The sequence below is a fragment of the Lepidochelys kempii genome, chromosome 3, assembly GCF_965140285.1.
Source record: "Lepidochelys kempii isolate rLepKem1 chromosome 3, rLepKem1.hap1, whole genome shotgun sequence".
In the NCBI taxonomy this organism is placed as follows: domain Eukaryota; kingdom Metazoa; phylum Chordata; order Testudines; family Cheloniidae; genus Lepidochelys; species Lepidochelys kempii.
Genome location: NC_136382.1, coordinates 193,660,036 through 193,677,197, shown reverse-complemented (window position 1 = coordinate 193,677,197; position 17,162 = coordinate 193,660,036). Strand labels below are relative to the sequence as shown.

At 38.1% G+C, this 17,162-nt stretch overlaps 1 protein-coding gene across 4 annotated transcripts in view; it reads right to left on the bottom strand.

The window, feature by feature from the left end:
• Positions 1-269: 269 nt before the first annotated feature.
• Positions 270-17,162, bottom strand: part of PPP3R1 (protein phosphatase 3 regulatory subunit B, alpha) — an 87,094-nt gene continuing 70,201 nt past the window's right edge. For all 4 annotated transcript variants that reach the window (XM_073339458.2, XM_073339461.2, XM_073339459.2 and 1 more), the window contains 4 exons: positions 11,745-11,921; positions 7,253-7,312; positions 5,843-6,027; positions 270-2,448 (listed from right to left, as the gene is read on the bottom strand). In XM_073339458.2, the coding sequence (XP_073195559.1) occupies positions 2,401-2,448; positions 5,843-6,027; positions 7,253-7,312; positions 11,745-11,921 (470 nt within the window). In that variant the 3' untranslated portion in view covers positions 270-2,400. The remainder of the gene's footprint in view (positions 2,449-5,842; positions 6,028-7,252; positions 7,313-11,744; positions 11,922-17,162) is intronic.

Genomic DNA, 17,162 nt, shown 5'->3' with positions numbered 1-17,162 from the left:
TATAGGAGAAAAATAACCTTTATAAAATCATGTGCCCCAGTAACAAAGAGAAGGTGGCTCTGAAACACTGCAAATGGGAGACTGGCAATGTCCCCACTAACAGCTGGCATCTTCTAACGCACACAACTTTCAATAGGAATTTTATAGCGCGAGTACCCAATTTCTTTAAACTAACAGCAACTATGGAATTAGTTCTGCAACATTCATTTTTAAAAGTGTAAAGTAATGCTGCCTGACGAAGCTCAACAGAAACATTTAGGACCCGATGGCAAGGTTCAAATATTTTATTTTTTTATTCATATAGTATGAAGGTTCTATAGTTCCCACAACATATGATGTAGCATGCAGAGGAAAAACTAAACATTCAACATAAACCGTTTTCCCCACACAAACTAAAAAAACCCTTATCCCCCCGATAAGGAAATAACAACAGCACTATTTGCTAGAACGCCAGCCAAGATATGCACAAGCAAGTAAGAGAAATAGAAAGCATTTGCTAAAATGTTTGTAACAAATACTTATGTACAAAAAATTCACAAAAGACTAGTTTCCCCTTGAAGCAGAGCACATGGCAGTTGACAATGGAACAGATACAACCACTGGCTGGGATTATAAGCCACGTACTGATCCAGAGGAAGAAAGTTACATGTAGTGGAGATTTTCTGTTTGAACATTAACATTTACCAAAGTTTGGCAACATTATCTTTTTAAATTATGCAAATTATGTAAACAAGAGGAACATTTCAATTCGATCTACATGCAAAACTTCATGTCATGCAAGGACACCAAGCACCTGGATTTCTCTCTCACAGACAGAGCCCATGATGTGCAGCACTCAGTTGAAGGAACAGCTATGGCAGACAGGTGCTCCATTTAAGTAGGTTCATACAACCTGTCCTTTCCACTGTTGATTATAAAACATTTTTTAATAGAAAAACTGCTATACAGCAAAGATGTACTATCCTAAAAATCTAGTAAATGTGTTTTTCTTCCAGCCAATAGTACCATTGCAGAAAAGGGAAGGGATGATATAAAGTTGTAAAACATGGCTCGCTACTTTTATATCACACAAATATATCTAGTTACCATACATTAGAAATCATGATATGGACAAATCTAGGGGGGAAAAAAAAGAATTCTCCAATTGAAGGACTGGAGAAGAGGAAGAGATATAAATTTAGATAATGTGAAGTTTTCCTCCTTCTCTATGGCATAGGTTAACAAGATTCCCCCCCGTATGAATCCTATATACATATATATCTCTATAAATATAGAGAGATATATAAAATATGACCAGTTATTTATGCTACCTGTAGTACTTTTTTAAATGCAGAGGGGAAGCTGTTATGGTTGAAACGAATTTAGTGGCAAGAAACATTTTATAATCTCACTAAGCAATGTATAAAATGAGTAAATGGGAATCCTGCACAATTATATCAATCCTAAATTTCATTACGCTAAGTGCAAGAGAAATCATGAATGCAAACATCTTCAGCTGTTGTATCTGAAATGAATCTCACAGCTGATTTATATATTCTTAGGGCTATTTAATAGATGCAACTGCTCCCAGTTAGTAGGTGACAGAATGAAGTGACCATATAAGCATGCTGCAAGTACTATATGCATACAAGGACTAGTTCTTGGCATTAGCATTAAACTATATTTTCTCATACTATTAAGCAGAGCTGTACTACAAGTTATTTAGCAAAGAGAGACAGTCCCTGGTAATATATTAACAGGTATAAATAAACTTAGTCTCCTGTGTTACAAAAATGTAATTAAGGTTAATTAACAGGAAGCAATGCTTTGTCAGCCAGTCAATATATAGAAACATCTGAACAGCCACAGGAAAAGGAAAACAGTTGACCTAACACCCTGTTAAATTTTTACATTCTTCTATTATATATATATAAAACTGTGTGAAATAAAAGTAAGGATGTATATCCATATATTGAACTGTTAATGTTCTGCTTGGCACTTTGTACTCTAGTTTTGTTTCTGAATCAAGTATATTAAATTAAAGCCCATCTAACTACTACATATAGAAAGCTACATATATATCTATATATAAATAGACACACATATATATATAGATAGATATTTCCTTGTTATAAAAGATGAAGAAAAATAAATTAAAAAGCCAACCCCTTCCCTTTCTCCACCACACTGATATGCTCTTTCCATCTTGCTGTCCTTCAGACTTTAAAGTGCTACACTGAGTTATTGAGAGAATAAAGTTCAATAACACTTAGTTGGCTTCATGAGGCTCATGTTGGAAAATGTGGCTTCACAGAGAAAAATACTTCCATTTAAATACACAGAGAGCGTTGCTGGACGTCTTGAGCAGATCTTCAGAGATGGAGAAGAAAGCAAAAGTGTTGGGTGGTGCCCTAAAAAGAGTCACACATCTACCACCATCTTTTTGTGGATATCTAGGCCCCCTACAACCTGAAATGGGAATGAAAAACATTTAAAGTTAAGAGAACTGAGAATTAGTAAAATGACATTAAATAGCACACCACATAAACATACTTCTACTTGCATCCTCTTAGCAACTTGCTACCTCCAGTCAGTTGCTTTTTCTGCTGCGCGCCTCTTTTCTGGCCTTTCCACACCAGCTTACACTCCCATAGACTGAATAGGCCAAATTCACAAGTAACATATAATGGGGTGTAAGTTATGGCAAGTAGGTTACATGTAACAGAATCTAGGTTAGTGCAACTCACACAGTGAGGGAGCCAGAAGAGAGAATAAATCATACCAGCTTATTCTCTCTTAGATCCGCTTATACTGACCTCTGAATTAATTTATCAGCTATGATTTTCAAACACATAAGCCTCCTCGAATAGGAAAACTCTCATGGCCTGAAAATTAAACCTGTGAAGTCAACATGAGGAACCAGGAGCTTGGGGAAGCCCACCCACATCCCTGGTAAAAGAAAGGGCGTGCACAAAAAATATGGGGAGCATCCAAAAAGTGTTTGGGAACTTCCAAAAACAGCAGGATACACATGTTCAGAAAACTAAGGGAAGATGCAAAAACAAGGAGGCAGGGGAGGAATGGGTGTGCAAAGGAAAAGTGGGGAAAGGTGTGCAGCTGAAACAAGGGAAAGACATTCAAAGAAAAAGGATCATGGAGGTAAAGGATGCATCAAAATCAACAAAACATGAGAGAAAAAAATCAATGAGGGGAAATCAAAAAACAACGGCATAAGGGGAGGCAGAGATGGAGAGAAGTGAATGGGTGAGGTATGGAGCAGAACAAACAAACGTGGAAGAAACCCACACATACTGGAAACTAACGAAAGGAGAGAGAGAACAAAAAGAGGGGAACTGGGCAGAAACACTGTAAAAGAAATGCTGAGGACAATGGACAGACAATGGGAGAGCAGAGAACGAGAGGATAAAAGTGTGAAAAAGGTTAGGGGACAACAAAGACATCACCTATTTAAATGTGTACTGGCAGTACCGCTGTAGTCACGCTTGAGAAGGAAATTCATTCTAAGCTCTTGTTTACTAATGCATATAAATGACCAGAAAATGTACTCCTTATATTTCCAATGCTGGTCCTAGTCAGAACACAAAAATTGTATATTTTAAGTTTGGTAAAAATTCCATGTGGCCATTTCTTAATTAAAGGAGCATGAAAAATTGAGATTTTAATCCTTTAAGAAAGTTTCCAAGTGCTATAAGAGAAAAGGATGTTTTTTTCAAAATCTGCACTCAACACGTACACCACACTTAATGAAGAATGAATGGTTTGTATTGAACTGAAGCTATAACCTCATACAAAGAGCATATATGTGCTTAATACTTTTTTCATTGTATATCAAGCTATTCAGATTTACATGCCTCCATACTCATCAATTTAAATATAATAAAATCAAGATACACATACATATTTACCGTCATGTGTGATCATTTGATATTTTATAAAAAGCACTTGTATTTCAATGCATCATTTGCTACTTTCCTTTTAAGAAAAATATAAATTCTCATGTTAAGTCAATCTCGTGGTTGAGCATGTTATATGCATAAAAATCCCCAATTACAAATGTATGATTATCAGACACACGATAATTCAAATACACTGCAGCTTTATATTAAATCAATTTTAAAATTCTAACGTCTATTAATTATTTTTCTTTTTATCACTTTATAGGACCAGTGCTTAGAATAGTTTATTGGTCCTCAATGCATTTATATTGGTCCAACCAAGTAAACAGATAACACTGCCAGCTCTTGCAGGACATGAAGTATCTATCCCACAAAATCATGTTATTCTGATGATTATTTCCATCCACCCCTTCAATTGTGACATTTTTAACAAAAGCATTCTCTCCCTCAGGTGCTTGGCTGGCTGATTCTCGTTCACATACTCAGAGTCTAACTAAGGGGATGTGAAGAAATTTCACCCCGTGTCAGATTGGCAGTGACCTTATGGGTTTTTCACCTTTGCAGGATATGGGTGTGGCACTTGCCAGGATTATCTGGATATATCTCACTTGATCATTTCCCTGACATTGCAGAGGCCTTGAGCACTGTTGCATCTTGGTCCCTCCTCTTCTCAGCCTGTAGCACATAACACTCTAGTCTCCTGTGGGATGTATTACTTTGATCTTATTTTGGCTGTGGTGTTTAGTCTGTGGGTCATGGCCTGGGATATACAGAAGGCCAGACTAGATCATCTGGTAGTCCCTTCTGGCCTTAAACTCCATGAAAGAGACTCTCAAAGATGTCGAAGTACCTCTTCCATTCATTCGTTTTTGTAAAGATCTCCACGCAACACATACACCACATCCAACACATACCCTTCCCATCCATGATCACGGACTGTCTCTGTGGCTACTAAAACAACTGTTTAGATGAAAAAGCAATTATAGAAATGTATTGGATATTTTAAATTTACTTTTAATGAATTTTGCTGCTCAAAACAAGGACAGTCTATTTCCATGGACCATTAATGGTCTGCAAATATGGTTTAGGAACCACTATTTTCTACCATTTGAAAGCCTGGAATCCAAGGCTCCTGTTTCTGGTTCCTCAATCTATAACAGGGGTTCTCAAATGTTATTGCACCACGACCCACTTCTGACAACAAAAATTATTACAGGTTTCAGAGTAGCAGCCGTGTTAGTCTGTATCCGCAAAAAGAAAAGGAGGACTTGTGGCACCTTAGAGACTAAAATTTATTTGAGCATAAGCTTTCGTGAGCTACAGCTCACTTCCCTGGATGCACTACATGACCGCAGGAGGGGGGACAGAAGCCTGAGCCTACCCAAGCCCTGCTGCCCTGGGGGGAGGAGGGGTCAAAGCCCGAGCCCCACCACTTCAGGCAGGGGGGCCAAAGCTGAAGCCCAAAGACATCAGCCCCAGGCAGGGGGGCTTTAACCTGAGCCCTGAAGCCCTCAGGCTTCAGCTCTGTACCCCAGCAAGTCTAAGCCAGCCCTGGCAACTCCATTAAAATGGGGTCACGACCAACTTTAGGGTCCCAACCCAGTTTGAGAACTGCTGATCTAGAAGTTCACTTTTGCCATACAGCAATTACAGGCCTGGGTAGTTTTCAATTGTTTTTATACATCTCAACAAAAAGGATGCAAAAATTAATCCACTGTATTTGCAGCACAATATTTTGATAATTTTTTCTATAGGCAGGTCAAATTGAAACATCTGAATCCTGAATAATGTAGTCAGTTATTTTATTATTAATTTTACTTACTGTAAGACAACAACGGTCTTATTTTAAATGTAATTGTGGCAAAACCAGTCTCTAGGTCAAACTGTATTTTAGATATAATTTTAGTAAATCTAAATATCAACATCTTTCCCTAAAGAATACTTACAGCACAGAACTCTTCAAAGGATATTCTTCCATCACCATCCTTATCTGCATTAATTATGGTTTTGTCTACAATTTGCTGTAACTGAGTGTCTTTGAGATTGTTCCCAACCATCATCTTCAGCACTTGGAAGAGCTCCCCATTGGAGATATAGCCATCTTTGTCCATATCATAAATCCGGAAAGCAACTGCAGAAAATGAGTTAAAGGAAAATTCAATAGTAAATATGACCTGCCAACAAAAAATTTAACTAGACTGAACACTTCTCAGAGGACAGATACATAACTATGTATTTTATATGCACAACTGAGAAAAAAGGTTTTGCATTGTTTTCTGTAGTCACATTGATTTTTAAGTCATGAATTTATAAATCCTGGGAGACAAGGATTCTACTATATCAGACACAGAACAGTCAACAATTCTACTATAATTTATTTAACCCTTTAGTATGAGAGATTTTTAACAAAATTAGGTTGGTTTAACTATGTTGGTCAGGGGTGTGAAAAAGTCACTCTTCTGACCAGTGTGGCTAAGCCAACCTAAGTCCCTGTGTAGACAATGCTAGGTCACCAGAAGAATTCTCCTGTCGACCTAGCTACCGCCTCTCAGGGGAGTGGATTACCTAAGCCGATGGGAGCATCCCTCCTGTCAGAATAGGTAGTGTCTACACTGAAGTGCAATGTTTGAAATGCAGACAAGCCCTGAGTGTAAAAGTATTCCATTAACACTGACAACATTAAGTAAACAACAAAAAATTCAGCAAACAAGAAGTGCATCATAAGCTGGGCCACTCACATTAGAGACAAAACTATGGCCTTCTGTGGCATGGCTAATCAACACCCCAACTGGTCAGTTTACAGCAAGCCATTTGAAAATAGTCTAAATCTGGGATGGGGGAAATGTTTTTTAATATTTCGTGGTAACAACTTTCCTTTCTACATTCATATTATATCTCAGTTATTGCAATAAGGATAGAAAGAAAAAGCAAAGGGTTGACCACATTATGCTTCTGAAAGATACATTGTCAAAATTTTGCAGGAACAGTTTAGTATTTCTTTGTTTTATTGTATAAGCAAAAATCAAATGATTTCCATACTGTCAAAAGCAAAATGATGTGCCTTACTCATAATTCCTTTAATCTAAAAAGGATGTGGACTTAGTTTTGCTCATTCAGTAGGGAATGGAACAATGCTACAGAAGCAGCATGGTCAGGCCTTTTTGTGAAGGTGCCAGTGACCTCAACAGGTACGGAGTCCCAACTCCTTCAAGATAGTCTCCACCTGTCCTGCCTGATGTAGACTTCTGTCAGAGAACATGCACCCCAGGAGGAAAAAGTGATTCCCAATGTTTTGTTAAAAGCAAACTACATTTGAAAAATATCAGAAAAGCTGTCATAAAAATCGAAGTACTTACACCTCAACTTCTGTTCCTTATCCCCTTTGACACTGAACTGGGAGACTCCTTCTATAAATTCTGAAGAATATAGGGCAGGAAAAGCATTTACAAATCAGTAGTGTAAATATATTTTCAAAGCCCTGTTTATTGCAAACAGAAACCAGAATATTCAGAAATTAAAAAAAAAAAAAAAGAAGAAGAATTTTTTTTAAAAGTCTGTATTATTGGGACTGTCCTTAGAACACAGCTTACCTCAAGAAGAAATAGTGTCTCCACATCCTTATGAAGGCATTTCTAGCTCCTTTCAGCAGGAAGCATCTCAAACCAAACACCATGCCCAATGTACTAATACATATCAAAATTTACTTAAAATAATCAAAATTTATATAAATAAGGACTTGAAACACCAACTGTATTGACTTGAATTGGAGTTGTGTTGTGTTCAGTTCATCTCAAATCAAGGCCTAAATTTCATATTGGATTACATTAACGTGACCATATTTTTAATGAAACAGACACATAAATAGTATTTTTAAAAGGGTGTTATAAATAAATGTGAATATTAACAAAATGAAACTCTTAAACTATAACAAACTCCAAAACCATGTAATTCCCAGAGCCAGATCTTGCAGCCTTTACTCACATGTGTAACAGCAAAGAATCAAAAGAACTACTGATACAAGGTACATAGGATCAGACTCCAGAGCAGGACTTTCTGAAGTCCTGGAAGGTAAGATGCTGACCTAATAAGAATTTCGTAGTATAAAATACAGTAAAGAAAAAAGTACAAAGGCTACCATTAGACTGGAAATACTAAATACCATTTGTTGCCAAAAATCCCGAACAGCTTTCATTTTAACAATAAAATCAAACTGGTTTAATAAAATATTTTTATAAACATATAGGTAGAATGAAGAGAAGATCTAATACAGCTGTACTAATGTGATTTAGGTGACATTTTTCTTGTGTTTGTGAAAGATGTTAGATGGATACCAGAAAATGAGTTTCTCTAGAAAAAAATATAGGTAGAACACAGGAGAAACAATGCAGGTTTCCCCACACTTCCCTGCAGTGTCTACACAGAGTGCCAGCAGTGATTTTTTTTTTTTTTTTTTTTTTGAGGGAGCCACCTGTTCAGCAAAAACTGGATTGAGACTACCATTCATTTATGTAAGTCACCAAACATGGCCAGATGGCAACAGTAGATTCACTGCCACAAAACACATTATGACTGCATCATTTTATGATACAAAAACAGACTAGTGCTAAATCGTCTGTTACAGCTTTTCGTAATCACATTATTTGAGTTCATAATCTCATGAACAATATAGTACACTCGCTCCCCCACCCACGATGTCATTTTAACAAGTGTATTTTGACAATTATTATGTGCATTGTTTATATCGTTTTAGAGGATGACATTGTTGAGGAAAATATAGTCTTAAAATTCAAACATTCCAATTTAGTTGGGTTTTGTTTTTTGCTGTTGTGCTAGAACAGCTTGAATGTACTTCATGTTTATAGTTTTCTTCAAATTTTATTGATCAAAATATCTATATAATTGAAAATTTGGTAAATTCTAATCAGATAGACTAAAAAGTCTGTTTCTAATTTTTTCCTAATCCTGAAAAAAAATCCTACATTAATTTCAATGGGAGTTAAAGAAAACTTGCCACTCTGAGGATCTGATCCTAAATTAAAGAAATATTAAATTTGATAATTTGGCAGTGGAAAAACTCAGCCTCTGATCCTCTAAATGAGCAACATTTTAAATAATGTAGCTTTCCAATACTTACTTTAAAAGCAAAATAAGTTTCAACTGAATTCTAGTCATATCAGCTTTCTCTCTTTTTTGTTTGAAAAAGTGGCAAACTATAACTACGGGTAAAAAAAGACCATTAAATAGAAAAACCAGGACTTCTATAATTTTTGTAATTTACAGAGAAACAATTTTCAATCTAAACTGTCATAGAAAAATATCACATACAGAATATTTTAGTCACAGAAGAGCATTTTGTATGAAACACAAAAGTGTTGCAAATTATCCTGGAAAGATTCCCACACCAGTCTAGGCAACCTGGTCTAATCCTGATGTAATGTACACACAAGATATGAGTCTGTCACGGATTCTATTATTTTATGGAACTTTCATGACTTCTTCTGGGACAGGACCGAAGCAGCTGACCAAAGCAGCATCCAGCCCCAGAGCAGGGGCCCCTGGAACAGCTTGCCAGTGGTCCCAGGCCTGCCGGAGTGATGGTCCTGATCCCAGTCCCGATCAGTCCCCTGGGGCAAGGCTGGAGCAGCTGCAAGCCCCAACAGGGCTTTTTTGCCCCTCCACAGGATATTTTTGGTAAAAGTCAGGGACAAGTCGTGGGCTTCCATGATTTTTTTTTTTTTTTTTATTGCCCACGACCTGTCCCTGACTTACTAAAAATACCCGTGACAGAATCTTAATCTTAGTAATTGTGTAATACCTTAATCCTTAGGAAATATTCCAAGAAAAAAATCGTGATAAGAGGCTATAAAAATTGGAACTTATTTCTCATAAAAAATGAACTATTTAGATCCAAATATTTACAGAATCATAGAAATGAACGTAGGGCTGGAAAGGACCATGAGAAGTCATCTAGTCCAGCCACCTGCACTGAGGCAGCACCTCAATCATGCATAATAGGTGTTTATCCAACGTGTTCTTAAAAACCTCCAGTGATGGGGATTCCACAACTTCCCTTAGAAGCCTATTCCAGAACTTAACTACCCTTACAGTTAGAAAGTTTTTTCTAATAGCTAACCTAAATCTCTCTTGCTGCAGATTTTAGCCCATGACTTCTTGTCTTACCTTCAGTGGACATGGAGAACAATTGATCACAGTCCTCTTTATAACAGCCCTTAATGTATTTGAAGACTTATCAGGTCCCCCCTCAGTCTTCTTTTCTCAAGACTCAATGTCCGCAGTTTTGTAACCTTTCCTTATAGGTCAGGTTTCCTAAGCCTTCCTTCATTTTTGATGCTTTCCTCTGAACTTTCTCCAATTTGCCCATATTTTTCCTAAAGTGTGGAGCCCAGAACTGGACTCAGTACTCCAGCTGAGGCCTCACCAGTGCTGAGTAGACCGAGACAATTACCTGCCAGGTCTTACATACAACACTCCTGTTAATGCACCCTGGAATGCTATTAGCCTGTTTTACAACAGCATCACTTTGACGACTATCATTCAATTTGTGATGCACTAAAATGCCCAGATCCTTTTCAGCAGTACTACCACCTACCCAGTTATTTCCCATTTTGTACGTGTGCATTTGATTTTTGCTTCCTAAGTGAAGTACTTTGCATTTGATCTTTATTGAATTTTATCTCATTGAATTCAGACCAATTCTCCAACTTGTCAAGGTCTTTTTGAATTCCAATCCAGTCCTCCAAAAGTACTTGCAACCTCTCCTGGGTTGGTGTAATCTGAAAGGCTTATAAGCATACTCTCCACTCCATTATCCAAGTTATTAATGAAAATATTGAATAGTTCCAAATCCAGGACTGACCCCCTTCAGAAATCCCACTCGATACTCCCTCCTAGTTTGACAGCAAACCATTGATAACTACTTGTTGAGTATGTTTTTTCAAACCAGCTGTGCAACCACCTTATAGTAATTTCATCAAGACTATTTCCCTCATTTGCTTATGAGAATGTCATGTTAGACTGTCAAAATCCTTACTAAAATCATGATATATCACGTTTACTGTTTGCCCCACTCCACTCATACAGTAACACTGACAAAGAAGGAAATTAGATTTGGCATGATTTGTTCTTGCCAATCCACGTTGGCTGTTCCTCTTCACCTATTATCCTCATGGTGCTTACAAACTGATTGTCTAACAATCTGTTCCCGTATTCCAAGTATTTAAGTTAGCTTAGCTGGTTTATAATTGCTCGGGTCCTCTTTGTTTGCCCTTCTCCAGTCCTCTGGGACCTTACCCATCTTCCATGACTCTTGCTAATGGTTCTGAGATTGCTACAGCTAGTTCCATGTCTCTCTTAAAAGTTTAGTTAAGTAAAACAGAACCCACACATTTGCAACTCTCTCCCACCCATCGTGTCTTTTTCATGTTAATGAGGAAAATAGTTTTTAGAATGCCTAGATTTAGATCGTTTCACGAACATACTCTAAAATGGACATCAAGCATGAAAGTGAAGTTAAGAATATGAACAGTAAGAAAGATTATTAAACAAAACAGTTAAACCAACAGAAACTGTTATATTGGGTTATGCATTAGGGAATAAATACATTTAAGTCTATTTTATATACATGTTCACAGAAATTGTTAGTATCTATTTCTAATATATAAAAGTATCTTTATAAGCATATTTCACCCTTAAGTGGATTTCACACTATTTTGTTCTTGTAAAAAAAAAAAGAATAAATTTTGTGTCAGAGCTGAAATCAACAGTTTCCAGGAGTTAGATCTTCTAAGAAAATGCCAACATCATGAATGATAGAGCACTGTATCTTACCTTTGAAGTCCACTTCTCCATTCCCATCTGTGTCAAATATATCTATTACTCGCTGTACTAACGGGTTCTGTTGTAACTCAGGCAAAGACATGAACTCCTCCACGCTCAAAGAACCAGAGTTGTCTAAATCAAGCTTCTTAAATCTCTTTCCTAGCCGTTTAATCTCATCTGCGTCAACTAAAGGGGAAAAAAAAAAACTGCTTTCAGAAAGATTTCATGACACAAATTTGCTACTTAATTATGTTTGCTCTGATGTATTTAATTCAATGTTTCTCTTCCGGTATCACAATTGTGCCACATTTCTGCAAATCTTGTATACTACAGCCATGATCGCAGACACTTTTTATATTGAAAAGCTTTTATGGGAAGCCAGGTTTTCTATCAAAAGCCACTTACCAATTTTTTCCCCTGCACCAGCCATAGCACACAACCTTGTGACTCACTATAACTACTGTATGCTGACTCAAGATTTTAAAGGATTGATCATGTTAAGCTAATTCTTATTTATGGTCACATGGTATGTTCTGGCACCAATGACTGCAGTTGGCTGTGTAGCTTCCTAGCACTGAAACCCCCAGCCTGGGCCTGCCTGATGCACTCCCAATCAGAATCTGGCACCAAGGAACCTTCGAGGAGGGGGTTTCAGCAGGATGTTCACTGGTTCATCTAAAAGCACAGTCCTTTCTGTCATTTATAGTTAAACCTTAAACAGCTTAAACAGCTGAAAAAATCATGGATGATTTTTAATAAGTAGTAGTAAACTATTAGACTTACCATTAAACTAAGCATTAATGGTAATATTTAAAGAAAGGCAATTATGCTTTTTTTAGTTTATGTAAAACAGAAAGTAGTAATGCTACTTGGTTATGCCAAAAAAACATACTCGTCGTATTTTACTACACCATACTGGAAACCTGTTTGGTGGTTTCACCACAGAAAGTTAAAAAGACTGATGGCCACAGCAAGGCCACTGCAATTTTGCCACCTAAAAATCTTGCAACAGACTTTTAAGAGACTCAGGGTAAAATTTCTTTATCAACCTCAAAACCAGAACCTCTCCCATCCACCCACCCAGCAGCCTGTCAGTGGAAGAACAGAGTAACCTACATAGGTACAGAGCCCACTTTATCACAATTATGATCAAATTTAAAACAAAGTTAGTAGAGACGGACAGACTTTGGTAACAACTCTTCAGATACTATGGTGATTGTCACAGAAATAGCTTTAATAAAATAAAAACAACAGACCTTTTGTACAAATATGTCCTTTCATTAAATTAGCTATACCCAAAATGTAAAAAAACCTCACTTTATGCAATATTTGACATTTGATGCTAGCTGAGATTTTTCAACAATATATTTTGCATAAATATTCTTCACAAGAGTTGTCAATCTGATCTTTTTTTTTAAAAAAAAAATACCATCATGTTGTTATAACAGGAACAGTTATCTGTGCTTCCTTTAAAAAGTTAGTTTATTGGAAATACCACCAAGTGCTCTGCTAGTTGTGCAGGCGGAAAATTACTGTGATCAAACGTACCCCTGTATTCACACCCTAAACACTATTTTAATAATCTTTGTACAACATATGCCTTGTGAAGTATCATTTGAAAGCTAATAACTCACTGGTCAATAATATCATGATCAAATGTGCGTAACAACCTTATGTGTAAAGTTATGAATTCCTCCTGACTGATGTTGGTAGCATATATTCAAACCCAGGTAGCCCCTATTAGGCAGGACTCGTCAAGCAGGTCTTAAAGGAATGTGTGTTTATATCAATTGACATAAGTAGTAAACAAGGTCCTTGAGAAAGCAAGAGAGAGACCAGACAAATCTGTATTTTAGCAAAGCACAGCATGAAACGTCTCTCACAATGACGGTCTCTGTGCTCACAGTGGGAATGAAATTTATCACAGGTGCCACAAGTACTCCTTTTCTTTTTGCGAATACAGACTAACACGGCTGTTACTCTGAAACCTGTCATTATGCAAGGCACTGCATTTAGCCGTATGGAGTGGAAATCTATCAACTGCATGAAAAAACTTGTACAGATACAGACAGACATCATCTGTGTATATATAAAGTCTGCTGCAGTTTCCACGGCATACATCTGATGAAGTGAGCTGTAGCTCACGAAAGCTCATGCTCAAATAAATTGGTTAGTCTCTAAGGTGCCACAAGTACTCCTTTTCTTCAGAAAAATGTAATTTCAAAGGGTGACTGCTACAAAAGTGAGGGGCAAAAACACAAGTGCTCTCTCCCTAGCCATCTCTCTCTCTTTCATCTAAGACAACAAAAGAAACAGCCTATGAACTTTGGGAGCAGACCCTGAACTGAAATTTGGTCACCCCTGTTGCTGGAAGCATATGGTAACAAGTGCACCTTGAAACAAGTTTGTTAAGTTTAGAAAGCGTTATCTTTATTTTTCTTTTAACCATTTCTGCCTGTAATGCCTTATACTTGTACTCACTTAAACTCTCTTTGTAGTTAAATAAACTTGTTTTATTCTTTAAATAAAATTAATCCACTGTTGTCTTTAAACTGAACTGTGTTGGTAACTCCATTTATGGTATCAAACTGTTGTATACAGATCCCCTTCAAGGGGCAATAGATCTAATATATCTGGACAGGGCTGGACAGTGCAGAACACACTTTGGAGGGAGGGGGAGAAAAATCAAGGACTGAGAGTGTGTTGGGGTCACCCTTCAAGTAGTAACCAAGGCTGCTGGAAGCCAGTGTGTGGCTGGTGTTTACTAACTGGCTACTGTGGCCGAGTTGCTGGACCAGGGCTGTGGCTATACACAGACACTCAGGGTGAAACCTGTATGCTGCTTGTGAGGAGCCCATGTTGCGAGCTACAGCAGCAAAGCATTGTGAGGCTCCCCAGGTGGAAAAGCAGGGGTGACAGAGACATTTACTGGTCTGGATTGCACATGTCTCTTAGGCCATGTCTGTACGTACAGCGCGGCAGCAGCACATATGTACAGCAGCACAGGTGTACCGATGCAGCTGTGCTACTGCAGCGCATCGGGTGAACGCTCTAAGCCAATGGGAGAGAGCTCTCCTGCCAACACAGCACTGGGCACACAAGTGCTTATGTTGGTGTAATGTATGTTGCTCCGAGGGGTAGTTTTTTTTTAACACCCCTGTGCAACGTAAGTTATGCCAACATAGACTATAGCATAGACATAGCCTATAGAATTTCATTAAAATGTGCAGGTTATCCTACATATTTCCTCGTATCACGGCTGTGCTCAGCAAACGTACAATAGCAGGAGATGGCATTCTCCTTGCTTTCTGTACCTCAGATTTGCTCCAGCTGACTCATTTGGTGATCATAGATTTTGATACCTTCTTGCCTTTAAAAACAGTAACTTAAAACAAAGACAGGTTTCAGAGTAACAGCCGTGTTAGTCTGTATTCACAAAAAGAAAAGGAGTACTTGTGGCACCTTAGAGACTAACCAATCTATTTGAGCATGAGCTTTCGTGAGCTACAGTATGCATCTGATGAAGTGAGCTGTAGCTCACGAAAGCTCATGCTCAAATAAATTGGTTAGTCTCTAAGGTGCCACAAGTACTCCTTTTCTTTTTAAAACAAAGAGCACTTTAGACTCATGGAACAGACTTAAATTTATTTAGAACATCCAATATTGTAAGTGCCTTTTTGACAGCCATTGCATGGCATTCCCTTTCCTTACTGGGAAAAGCTTTAGGACTGAATGATGACAACATGATCTCTTGAGACTGACAGAAAACTGGGGATGACTTTGGGAATAAAAGATTGATTTGTGATCAATGTTGCTTTGTTGTAGAAAATGTAGAACTGTGGCTTGCAGAGCAAGTATCCAATTCTGCTCTGTCTGTCTGTCCAAAGTCATCATTTTTAAAAATAGTACCTTGATGGAGAAAAAGATTGATCTTTCTTCAGTAATTCATCAAAATACGGCAAGTAAAACTGACCAGAAGCAGACTGAAATCTCGGTGGAGGTGCATTATGCAACAAAGCTGGATGCAGTAGTGATGCTGTCCTCAATACTTTTTGCATCTGAATGCCTTGAAATCTTATTCTTCTAAGCTGATCATAGGAGAGTGGTATGCCTGATATTTTCCTCTTAAAATGATCAGTTTTATATCAGTGGTGGTATCTGCTCTATTTGGTAGGGGCTGTGTGTGTCTATTGTCATGTTGCCCAGTCTCAAGGACAACTGCTTTCTCAACCAGTAGGGAGCCAGCCCCTAGGGACATCCACATATTTTCCCTTCTTTGGACATAAGTGGAAATGGAGAGAAAAGGGTCTTTGGCTGCTTCTGTGATAGTGCATCTGTCACTAGCATACCCTGTTCTTGTCTCTTGGCAAAGAGCTCAGGGATCTCACAGTTTTATCATAATGCAAAGACCGCCACTGTCAGATTTGTTCAGACTATCATGGAGAATACTTCCATATTCAGGTTTCATTCTGCCAAAATGATCTATCTACCCTACTGAGCTCTCTTCTTTTATGCAGAATTTTGAGATGTATGATTTCTTTTTCCCCCAAGTCAGGCACACTACAGCTTCCTTCTGAATCCACACAGATATGGTTTCTCCCTGTCTGCAGAATAGGCAAAACTTCCAATCTACCAGCCTGTCTGCCCTGTCAGCGTAACCCACAATAAATATGGCTCTTTGTCCCATCTAGAGACTGGACCATGTAAAGGACTTGTGAGTCTGCTAATTTCTACTTTCCGGTAGCACAAGCTCTTGCTTTTAGATCGAGGTCTTGGGTTTAATCCATAAAGACAATCCAAGCAGCAGTGTCATTAAAAGTGGTGGCCTGTACGGGGATTTGAACTGCTGAGCAAGTATGAAACTCAGGACATGCTTCCCTGGCCAGAAGGAGTTTGTACCATACACTAACACAGTGTAGCACTCTGTCCCCATTGGCTGGACCAGTTGTAGAGGTTTGAGTCTACTACTACATCCAAGCCAAGAGATATAGTCCTTTTGCTCAGGCAGTAAAGGCCCATACTCTCAGAGCCAGAGATCCATTTAAATCTTCACAGACAACCTAGCCAGGTGCGTCACTACGTCAGCAGCACTATGAGTCCTGGAAGAGAAAAGTAGTAGCTGGGGTAGACACAGCTGCAGTACCTCTGAACCAAGGTGGGGGAAAAGAACAAGATCCAGAGAGGCAACCTGGTGTCCCTACCAACTTGGCCAGATCAGAATTTTACCGAAGATTTTTTTCTTTGTTTAACAGTTTATCGTAAAGTTCTGCAGCAGTAAGTCTGGATAACTGCTTGCAACTATGGAGACAGGAAAAAAAAAAAAAAAGGCAGGATCTTCAAGAATAGAATTTTTCCCCTGCTGTCAGTTACTGACAGTTCTGATTCTGCCTCCAGGGCTGCCAAGGCATGCTGAACACCCAAGCATGC